The sequence below is a fragment of the Rhinatrema bivittatum genome, chromosome 3 (assembly GCF_901001135.1).
Source record: "Rhinatrema bivittatum chromosome 3, aRhiBiv1.1, whole genome shotgun sequence".
Taxonomy (NCBI): Eukaryota; Metazoa; Chordata; class Amphibia; order Gymnophiona; family Rhinatrematidae; genus Rhinatrema; species Rhinatrema bivittatum.
Genome location: NC_042617.1, coordinates 563,380,661 through 563,392,951, shown reverse-complemented (window position 1 = coordinate 563,392,951; position 12,291 = coordinate 563,380,661). Strand labels below are relative to the sequence as shown.

Here is a 12,291-nt window from a genome sequence, read left to right as displayed (position 1 = left end):
TCAGAGATACTGTCCCTGTTGGTTAGTACCAGGTCCAGTATCATCCTCTCCCATGTGGCAATCCATTACCAGTTGACAGAACAATTCTCGATGCAGAGACTCCAGGATCTCCTTGTTTCTAGAAGACACTGCAGCTGAGTTGTTCCAATCAACATCTGGCAGATTAAAATCCGCTAAAATAGCACCTCCCCTTTCATATTAATTTTGTAAATATCCTCCATTAAATCTTTATCCATCTCCTCTGTCTTTATATTACACCAACAGATGTTCTATTCCCTCTTTCCAAATTACCCCACAGTGCCACCTCCTTACTTCATAAGCCCTGAAATACTGTTGCTTTAATATTATTTGTTATACATAATGCCACGCCTCTTCCCTTCCTTCCTTATCCTGTCCTTCCTGAATAAATTGTAGCCCTGTTTAACTATATCCCATTCATGGTTTTCTATGTACCAAGTCTCTGTGACATTCACTACATCTAAATCATCTTCTTCAACGTCTGTCTCTAGATATGGGACTTTATTTCCATTACTATGAGTTTGCTGCAGTTTTAGCAGACTATGAGATCCATATTCAGCACAGTCCAGATAGCAAAGATAGTCAGACAAAACTTAACTGGCTAACTTAGGAGGTGTGTTCAATAATGCAGCCACACAACTGAATACAGCCGGCTAACTTTAGAACAGTTCTTTGGCCCAACCAGACTTAGCCGGATAAGTCATCGGGCTAATTCTGAATATCTGAGTTAGCTGGTTAACTTAGCCGACTATCAACTCCTCCCAATTATGCCCTGGGAATGCCCTTAATTTATCAACCTAATTTTTAGCCCCCTAACATTAGCTAACTAGAATTTATCTGAAAACATTCCCAAATATTCATTTAGCTGGCTAAATTCTGAGGTAGCTGACTAAATGCTTTTGAATATGGACCTCCTGATAATTAACTTCAGCTGTACAAGGAAAAATGTCCAATCGCAAAAATCATAGTTAATTAGCAAAATAAACAATGGAAGCAATAAAACAATAACAGTTTTCAAAATGGAGGAATTTCTACTTACCTGATAATTTCCTTTTCTTTAGTACAAACAGGTGAATCCAAAACCAGTGTGTTATTCACCTCTACCAGCAGATGGGGATGGAGCAAAACTGACATCACAGTATATATACCCTTGAAGTGACATCAGCCTGCCAGTATTCTCTGCAAAAGCCAAATGTGGACAAACTAACAAAACTTGATTATTAACAGATAGCACTCAGCCAACTCAAAAACACTGAGTTCAGACAAAGAGTGTAATAACACTAATCTAGGGACTGGATTTAAACTTACCAGTACTCCCTGGAACATAAAGCCACACAGGAGGACCACAGCACAGTCATTCAGCAGCCAAGTGTGGGAAGTTGGATTCACCTGTCTGTACTTAGGAAAAGGAAATTATCAGGTAAGTAGTAATTTCTCCTTTATTAGGTGAATCCAAAACCAGTGGGATGTACCAAAGGTACTCCCAAACAGGGCAGGAGGCTGTCCGTGGTCCAGTCAAACCCACATATGCGAAGGCTGCATCCTCCCAGGCCTGCACATGCAGGTGATAATGCCTAGAAAAGGTGTGTAAGGAGGACCATGTTGCAGCTCATAAGAACATGCCATACTGGGTCAGACCAAGGGTCCATCAAGCCCAGCATCCTGTTTCTAACAGTGGCCAATCCAAGCCAAAAGAACCTGGCAAGTACCCAAAAACTAAGTCTATCCCATGCTACTGATGCTACTAATAGCAATGGCTATTTTTCTAAGTCGACTTGATTAATAGCAGGTAATGGACTTCTCCTCTAAGAACTTATCAAAATCTTTTTAAACCCAGTTACACTAACTGCACTAATCACATCCCCTGGCAACAAATTCCCAAGTTTAATTGTGCGTTGAGTGAAAAAGAACTTTCTCTGATTAGGTTTAAATGTGCTACATGCTAACTTCATGGACTGCCCCCTAGTCTTTCTACTATCCGAAAGAGTAAATAACCGATTCACATCTACCCGTTCTAGACCTCTCATGATTTTAAACACCTCTATCATATCCCCCCTCAGCCGTCTCTTCTCCAGGCTGAACAGCACTAACCTCTTCAGACTTTCCTCATAGCGGAGCTGCTCCATCCCCTTTATCATTTTGGTCGCCCTTCTCTGTACATTCCTCCATCACAACTATATCTTTTTTGAGATGTGGTGACCAGAACTGTACATAGTATTCAAGGTGCGGCCTCACCATGGAGCAATACAGACGCATTATGACATTTTCCGTTTTATTCACCATTCCCTTCCTAATAATTCCTAACATTCTGTTTGCTTTTTTGACTGCTGCAGCACACTGAGCCAACGATTTCAATATATTATCCACTATGACGCCTAGATCTCTTTCCTGGGTGGTAGCTCCTTATATGGAACCTAACATTGTGTAATATAGCATGGGTTATTTTTCCCTATATGCATCACCTTGCACTTATCCACATTAAATTTCATCTTCCATTTGGATGCCTAATTTTCCAGTCTCACAAGATGGTCCTGCAATTTATCACAATCCGCTTGTGATTTAACTACTCTGAATAATTTTGTTATCATCTGCAAATTTGATTACCTCACTCGTCGTATTCCTTTCCAGATCATTTATAAATATATTGAAATGCACGGGACCCAGTAAAGATCCGAGGCACTCCACTGCCCACCCCCCTCCACTGAGAAAATTGTCCATTTAATCCTACTCTTTCTTTCCTGCCTTTTAACCAGTTTGTAATCCACGAAAGGACATCGCCATCTATCCCATGATTTTTTACTTTTCCGCGAAATGCAGAAATCGTTGATGTTCTAGTCGGATAGGAATATGCATGTATGCCTTGAACAGATCCAGAGACATCAGGAACTTCCCCAACTGTACTGCCATTATCTCTAAGCAGAAGGTTTCCATGTAAAAATGAGTCACACGTAAATGATGGTTGACTCTTGAGATCCAGGATGGGACAAAAAAAAAAAAAAAGCATTCCTTCTTGGGCACCAAGAAGTAAATGGAATATCGGTCCATATTTACTTGAGACATGGGGACTGGAATCACAGCTCAAAGGCTGAGGAGTCTCTTCTGTAGAGAGTTGCAGGGAGACATCATGAACATGTCCCGAAGAATGCTGCGAATCTCCAGCGCATAGCCATCCCTTATCACTTCCAGCATCCACTGGTCTGTTGTGAACTCGACCCACCTTCGATAAACATAAGAAAGGCGACCTCCTATCTCCTGATACAGGAGGTAGGTCAGCACACCTTCATTGGGAGGCTTAGGGTGCTCCACTACCTGAGCTTGTGCCCCAAATTCCGACTGGGATGAAAGGACTGAGATCTACCTAAAGGTCGAGTCCTCTGAAAAGCCACTCATCTGTAGGGTCAAAAACGTCTGAACCCCCTAGTACAACCTCTCATGCTGAAGGATCGTGGCACCTGTTTCTTATCCTCTGGTAATCAATGAACTGAGGACTCACCCAACTTATTGGTCATTTTCTCCAGCTCACTCCCAAATAAGAGTGAGCTCTTAAAGGGCAACTTCATAAGGTTAGACTTCGAGGTTTTATCTGACAACCATTTTCTCAGCTATAGCTGATGTGTAGTCGCTATTATTTACCAAAGCTACCCCTTTGGCCGAAGTGTGGACCAAATCGCAGCCCGCATCTGCCAAAAAGGCAGCTGCTGTTCCATCACTACCCTGGAATTTACATTAGATTCATCAATCTCCCGAGAGAGCAATAAACAAGAGCGAGCCATCAGGGAACAACAGGAAGCTATTTGCAAATTCATTTCCATTGCTTCAAAGGCCTGCTTAAGGATAGCCTCAATTCTCCTATCATGTGCATCCTTCAAGACCACTCTCCCCTCCTATGGGAATAGTTGTTTGCTTGGTAACAGCACCACAAGTGCATCCACTTTCGGGAAACGCAGTTGTTCTTTCACAAGACTCATCCCCCTTTAAAATTAGATTCTGGGGTACCCAATTCAAGATCAATTAATTCTTGGATGGCCTCCATAACAGGGAAGACGTATGAGGCTTTACACAATGAAATCAAAATGGGATATTTCTTTGGCTCAGACATGGATTCAGCCCCAGGCACTCCCAGCATCTTCAATGTCTGGGAAATCAGAGCCAATAACTTCATTGCTATGAAAGAACCGCAACATAGGTCTAAATGGCTCCAGTTCCGGAGAAATTTCCCCTTCTTCCAGAAAGGAAGGATCGGTTTCATCATCCATGCCATCTGGGTCTATATCGGGAAGGCTAGCTCCAGATATACCCCGGCGCTTACCCGCAGCATCAGGCATGCGGGATTTCACCGCTTGTCATCCTAACTTGTTAAGATTGCTGGCGCCAGGGACCTTGTCTAATGGAAGGAGTGCAGTCCTTGAAAAAATTCTACCCAAGAAAAAGGCAGAACGATTCATACCAAAACCAAGGGGCAAATGTCCTGTGCCCACTGAACTACATTCTCCCACTGATGAACCAATTAGGGGAGCTCCAAAATCAGGTGACCCTTTTAGCAGCTCTTTTTCCATTCCCACACCAGTTTTAGTAAAATCAGGAGGTACTTCTCTCTGAGCCTCCAAACAGTGTTAACATAAATTCGAGGGAATGCCATATTGAGATGCCTGAATATGACAAGCAACAAATAGGGCAAGGTACTTAGGTTTCTTTGCTATGGGCATCATCGGTCTAGATAAGGTGCACAACATTGGGCCTATATAATTGCCCATTCTGAGCTCCCCAGGATGCTCAGATAATGCACGCAAAAAAGTGCATGTGTAAAAAAGGAGTGTGTGTGCGTGTACAAATTGGCGCCTTGGTAGGTGCTTATATGCTCCTAACTAGGCGCCCAACTAGGTGCACAACCAAACACACAAATGGGCATACAAGCACAACCCGACGGAGACTGAGGAGGGAAGTCTGTGGTGCACAAAAAATGCATTAAAATGCCGCTGCAGCCTACCAAATGGCGAACCAGACGAGCCTTGGAGTGGGGTTTAGCCACAAGAGCTGCTCAACCCGCTGTCTCCTTAGCTCCACTGGGGGCAGGAATGACCACTGGATCTCACCCGAGCATGGAGACTGGGAGGAGGGGGGAGGAATCCCTACTCAACTCCCCTTCTCTTCGTCATTTCTTTTTTTTTTTTTTTTTTTTTTGAAATTACCGCTTTATCTGAGCTCAGCTCGTCCTGAGTACAAAGTCAGTCTCCGGCTGCAGGGAGAGAGGTCTTAAACCTTCACCACCACGCTCGACTTCCTGCACCCGCTTGCCTTTCAGCTGTTTTTTTTTTTCTTTTACAGCTAAATCTACGCCAGTTGAAAAACCAGCTACCAGACCAAGGCACTCATCTGAGGGACCACGGAAATCACCATGGAAATCACCACAGAAATCGCCTCAGGAATTCTCAGCTGAGGGTGGGACCATAAGGTATCACCGTAAGAGAGCAGGGCAAATTAAATTTCCTTCTTCTTTTTTCCTTCTAAAACTTAAGCAATCCCAATAAGGAGATATACATTCACCATCTGCTGGAGACAGAGAATACTGGCGGACTGTCACTGCAGGGGTGTATATATATGCTGTGATGTCAGCTTTTTTCTGTCTCCATCTGCTGGTAGAGGTACATAACCCATTGGTTTTGGATTCACCTGTCTGTACGCTAAGAAATATAAACATTTTATAAGAGAAAGAACTGAGAAAGTAAAATAATTTATAATTTATAAGAAATCTACAACTCTCTACATAGGAGAAGGATGGATAGGATTACAAACACTAATTCTACTGTTCTAAAGATAATCTTCCTACCTTGAACAGATTCTGGTAGCCCTGAAAACATTTCTTCAGTTGCAGATTCTCCTGTTGCTGGTAAAGGTGCTTTACATTCTGTGCTTTCTTCGTTTGCTTTCTCAAGCTCTTTTTCTGGGTCTTTCTCACTCTGAGTCTCTCTCTTGATTGGCCGAACATTACCAGGGGAGGGAGGACGCTGAGAAGATGATAAAACTTTGTTGAAGCTGGGCGACGATGGTGTCTGTTTAGATGCGCCAGGAAAAAAAGCGGGAGTTTTCTGTGGAAGCCTATAACAACAGCAAGCCAAAGAAGATAAGATTAACAGTGAGGATAATAATTTACTGGGGAGATGAGACATAGTGCTGCTGTTAGATGTGAACATACCTATGAATGCTGCAGCAGTAAAACAAATATGGTAATTTCCTATAAAATAACTACCAAATTGCTCATTATAAGATGCTTATAAATTTAACAATTTTTGTTCCATAACTACATTTAAAAAATAAGAATATAATTTACAGCATAATTTTCAATTTTTTTTTTTTTTTACAATGCTGTTCAGTTGTATTTTAGTGTAATCAAGCATTGTGAAAACTGTCTAGCAATAATAATTTTTTGTTAAGAGCTGTAGGCCAGGGCATCTACAGAGATCAACGGCAATGAGCTCACAGCTGACAACAGCCATTATGTGTGTTTTAATGAATAGTAAAACTTTGCAAATTCCTTTTAATCACTTGACCCAATAGCTACTTTTGAGCTGACTCATCTAAATCCAGAAGTCTTGTTCATCAATAATTTTATCACAAGTAATAAGAAGCCAGAATATTGTCATCTAAACATAACATCATGTCCTCAATATCATCTTGCTTGTTAAGGCATGGAACACTCCACAAAACATTTAGTAGAGTCTACACAAAATAGCGATCCAGGCAAGGTTTGCTTTCAGCATCCTGCTTCTCTTTCAGGGTCATGTATTCGCATACTGACGCACTTCCCCTTGTTTGGAATCCTAATCAGTTGCGCAATAGCCCTGCTCCCTCCTAAGGTGGATAATAACGTAGGCACCTTTACAATAAATAATCTTACAAAATAAAGCTATTATAAGGGATATTCAAAGTTAATGAGCTGAGGATTATTTTCTATTTCTTTCACCATTTTATAATCAAAATCCCACTGGGACCAGGGAGAAAATTTGTTCTATTTTTGCTCCTGATTTGTGGAATATTTTGCATAACAGAAAGTGAATATGCTTACCTGTAGATGGAGTTTTCAGTGAACAGCAGAACAAAAAGCCATACAAGCAGGTGATGTCATCTGACAGCACTGTGTAGGAGCATTCGCTCTTTCAAGCTCATACACAAAACCTTTAAGCATGCACAGGAATTCCCATGCTACTTTTGTCATGAGAGATTTTCACTTCATTATTAAGCTAGCTTCAAATTCGCAGGGAGGCAGGAGGGATCGTGTGGCTGTTTGTTCTGTTGTCCTCAGAGAACACCATCCATAGGTAAGCATATTCACTTTCTTGATGGACAAACAGGAACAAAAGTAAGCTACACGAGTGGGGACTACCTAGCTAAGGTTGCAATTTTAATTAGATTGTTCTTTATACATCTTGCAACCCATGAAATGTGGTGGAGCATAGCTGAAGCTTTTATTTAAATAGATTTCTCAAAAATGCCTTGCCAAATGCACTGTCCTTATGGGAATCCTTTTCCAGTTTAATAAATGTGCGTATTGATGACCATTTAGCAGCCTTGTAGATATCTTAAATTGAAGCTGACTGACGGTGCACCATTGTTGCTGCAATCCCTCCTACTTGATGTGCCTCAATAACCAGGCAGCCCGGACACCCGTGATTCTATCCCACCCCCGCCCATCCAGGCCAGACACTACATACACACAGGGAACATGTGAGACATCACTGGGATGCACATGGCCAGTTATAAGAGTACCTTAACAGGGGAGTCTAATTTAGGCACTGAGTCCTGCCGCCATGCCTGTTCTCAACCACAGCGTAGGTGCTGATAACCCTGTTTCATTCCACCCAAGTGAAAACAGGAGGGGGTGGTCTCGCTCCTTGCAAGCCTCCAGACTGGAGTCGGGACCATTACTGGAGGAGTCCGGGCATGCCGCCTCGCAGCAGGCCCTGCAGGTCCTCTCAAACATGCCTGGCGGTCGATTCATCAAGGTTCAGTTCCAGGGCCTGACATACATCATCTGTGGCCAATTGTCGCATGGTGGCCTCAAGGCTCCTCTCTTCCTTACAGTATCTCCCTGCTTCATTTACAGCCTCCAGCATTACAATAGTCTTTCCAGGACTCGGTCGCCACTGCTGCGACAGATTAACAATGAACAACAATAATTTTTTAACGAACAATTTGTTCTGGCTAACAAGAGGGAGGGTTGGGTGGGGAATCGCATCACGCTGTGCCAGGGGGCCAAGGATGAAAAGAACGAACAAAGGGGAGCTGGCATGTTTAAAGCTTCCCACCTGTCCCAACCCCTCTGCGATGTCATCACATCGCTCCCCTGGGTCAATCATGTGGTCCAGCATCAGAGCACGTCCCGATGACGTTACTGCGCCCAATGCTGGACCAACCGGGAGGAGGGGGAGGGGGAGAGACATCACCAGTAGCACCTTAGCATCTCGCAGAGGAGCTCCCGCGTGTGGCGCCGGTTGGATGCTGCAAGTGCAATTATGTCTGCTGCGGAGGGGGGGAGAGAAGGGACCCCCCTCCCTCTTCGCATCTCCGGCAAGCCTGGCATGGTGGTGGCAGCACCCACCTGGATGCAGTGGGCACCCAGATATTTGCGGCGCCCGCACATCTATGCTGGGGCGTTCCCTTTAACCGGGCAGCCCGGACACCTGTGGTTCTATCCTGCCCCTGCCCATCAGGGCCGGACAGCCAACATTACACACACACACAAGGAACACATGAGACATCACTGGGATGCAAATGGCCGCAGCCGTTTACTAGAGTACCCTAACAAGGGAGTCTAATTTAGGTGCCGAGTCTTGCTGCCACTGCCTATTCTCAACCATAGGGTTGGTGCCGATATTTCCATTTCATTCCACCCAAGCGGAAACGGGAGGGGGTGGTCTCGCTCCCTGCGAGCCCCCAGACCGGCGTCTGACCACAGTTACCAGAGGAGTCTGGGCAGGCAACTACGCAGCAGGCCCTGCCAGAGCCCCTCTCAAACGTGCCTGGCCATAGATTCGTCAAGGCCCAATCCCCAGGCCTGACATACATCATCCGTGGCCAATCTCCGAGTGGTGGCCCCAAGGCCCCTCTCTTCCTTATTGGCACCTCCCTGCTTCGCTTACAGCCTCCAGCGTTACAATAGTCATTCCAGGACTCGTTTGCTGCCGCCACAGGGATCCCGTCATGTACCTTCCACCACGAGAGGACAGGCTCCCCCCATACCAAATGGCTAAGGCTCCTACATTAAATCAGTGAATAACCTCTGCAAAGCTTGCAGAAACAAATCATTTCCTATATTTTACAAATGCACTCCGTCCAGAGCATACAGTTCTGCACCATGCGCGTCCACCCATGCATGCCTCAGATGATATCCGCCCACACATTGAATGGCCTTGGCTATCTGGCAATTGAATTTGGTGCAGTATCTTCCCCATCATCCAATGCCCAACATTTTCCGCCGGGGTATAATTTCGGACCATCAGATTTTTGAAGATGGCCATGATGAGACAATGCGGCTCAAATCGTCCCTGATCGTGTTCAGCAGCAAGAGGCCAGCGCTGTAGCCAACAATCCACACAGCACGAAGATGGATGGCAGCTGCAAGTGAAGGAAGAACTTAAGTCTTGGTATGCGTCCGACTCAGCATGAGTGCAGAGAAGTCATCATCTAGCCCAATGCATGACACAAAAGCTTCGGACCACCACTGACCCATATGCTGCGAGAGACCGGCAGTGGCATTACTAGAAGCGGCTCCAATGCAGAATGACTGAGTGCCGAAACTTCCACTCTGAAGCCTGGCTTTTGCCACAGTTCTCTTGGTGACTGCCAAACACTGGTATCTACTTAATGAGGATTCATCCCCATGAAGTAAAAACCAGCCACCCCCTTTGGGCATACGGATAAACCTAGAGTCACAGCCGCAACCAGACATGTTACTGGACCTTTGTCTGCTGTCAAAGTGATGCCAAGACTACATGCCCCTTGATCAATCTTGGACTGTCTTAATCTTAGGCACAGCATGCCATTTGAGATGCTGACGTCCTCCCGCTAAAGGCCCCATGGCTGTGATGCGTTCCGTGATGGCGCTGTCAACTTGCTACCGCACAAGGCTCCACAGAATGCAAGCATGAAGGCAACCCGAAAAAGCGTAGTTTTGAACTCATCTGCTGCTACCACAGGCACATGCCAAAGCAGTAACAGGAGGTCATGGGTCAGTGGTCTCCACGTGTTGTGCCGAGGTATGAACTCCCTGGCATGCCCTTGATAGCGAAATACTGCTCTGAGCAGCCCGTTTCCAGCTTCGAGAAGAATGCCAGAGCAGCCAGGTGCAAACGAACCAGCCAGTCGCAATGAGGAATGCCTTCACTCTGCTGAACTTGCGAATGGAAGCATTCCATGTAGATGGAGCGAATGATCCTCGCAGCAACACATGTGCTGTCTGATTCCAAAGGATCATAGCTGCTCTGGGTTCCCACTCCGCCCACCCACGCCGCCCAAGCAGGATTTATCAGATTCTCCCCGCCCAAGTGGGATTGAGGCTCTCGCTCCCCATGAGCCCTTCTACATGCGTCGTTACCACCTTCACCAGAGGGGACCTAGACAGGTTGCCAAGCAGCAGGCCCCTCCAGAACCCCTCACATACATGTCCGGCAGTCGATCAGTCAAGGCTCAATCCCCGGGCCTGACATTAGCGCACATGGCCCAAGCACCGAGAGCTGGCCCCAAGGCCCCTCTCTTTCTTACCAGCACCTTTTCTGGTCCATTCTATTGCCTCCCATGGTGGCCAGCTGATCAGCATGTGGCGCCAGCTTCCTGTACAGGGATCACTGAAACTGATGCCTTCATATGTGCTTCCAAGGGTCTGTTCTGTTCAGATCTTGGCCCAGCTTCAATTCCCCTGTGGCAGAATCCAATAAAAGGAGATTCAACTCATTCCCCTGAGCAAAGGAGTAGAGAAGAGCATCAGACACATCTGGGTGGGAAATTTTGATTTATTGCAGTACAGGATCATTGCCATTCCTGTCAAGTAGGGGGATGTGGAGGGTGGCTGTTACGCCCATCGGTTGCAGACAGCTGCGACCACTCATGCTCACCTCCTTTTTCTCTGCTCCATCAATCCTAGGAAGAATGGCGGCCTCCGTCAACCACCCCAGGGTCCCCGGGACGGCATAGGCGCTGCCAACCACCATCTTGTCTCTGGAATCACCTAAGGAGCATGCGCACAAGGGCCTCCTTAGTACACGTCATGGCGAGAATCTCGGGGGCGTCCCTCCTGATGACGTCAACTTGCTGCTGTACTTAAGCTGGCCGGCTCGCTTCAATGAGTTAGCAAGGAGTTCCCTCGCTGTTGAATCCTGTCCATTCTTGTACTTCCTGTTCCAGATTCCTCTCGTGGACGCTCTTGGTACCCACTCCTCGGGGGCCCTTCCGCGTTCCTGGCTATCTGCTCCTCGGAGGGCCTTCCTTCCTTGGACTACCACCTGACCTGCTTCCCAGGACACTCTCCTGGAAGTACCCACTTGTGAGTATTTTACTACAGACTTCAACGATACTATCTTTACTGAAGCTTCTCTGAGGTGTACCCCATGCCTCAGGCCACTACCGTTTCCTCTTCAGCAGAAGTGGTTCCAATATACCCTGTGCTGCAGGGTATTGCTGCACCAGCTACAAGATCCACTTCCGGGTTCCTGCATCTCAGACTGTCTCATCATCATCATCATCATCTTCAGTACAGACAACCTCGGCGTACCCCGTTCTGTGTACCACTACCGGAACTGCACTCTGAGGTAATCTCTACTTGTCTGAAGGGACTTCCTGGCGGACCCCGCTCTGTGGGCCACAACCAGATCTACACTTCTGAGGTAATCTCTACTCGTCTGAAGTGACTTCCTGGCATACCCTACTCTGCAGGCCATTACCGGATCTTCACATCAGTGGTATACCCCACTGCTCAGAACTTTATTTATTTGCATCTCCCGCTCTGCAGGCTTTGCTTTCTTTCCTTCATAATAAAATCTCTACCATACAGCTGTGTCCAATGTTGCTGAGACCGCACTTACTGATGGTGAGGCTCACAGGGCTCCTCCCTGTGGGCGGAGACACCTCATCTCGGCCCAGGGTTCACATCCTTACAAAAACATAACAGTGGCCATACTTACCAGGGGGGCAGATGTGGCATGCACTACAATCACATACTCTGTCCCAGTTTCAGTCCAAGTCTACCAATGCTGTCAGGTCACCATCCAACAGATCCAGTTG

The 12,291-nt window shown here is 46.2% G+C and overlaps 1 protein-coding gene across 6 annotated transcripts in view; it reads right to left on the bottom strand.

The window, feature by feature from the left end:
* The window catches only part of MAP7 (microtubule associated protein 7), a 297,916-nt gene that overhangs the window by 40,856 nt on the left and 244,769 nt on the right, over window positions 1-12,291 (bottom strand). For all 6 annotated transcript variants that reach the window (XM_029596499.1, XM_029596495.1, XM_029596493.1 and 3 more), the window contains exon 10: window positions 5,846-6,114. In XM_029596499.1, the coding sequence (XP_029452359.1) occupies window positions 5,846-6,114 (269 nt within the window). The remainder of the gene's footprint in view (window positions 1-5,845; window positions 6,115-12,291) is intronic.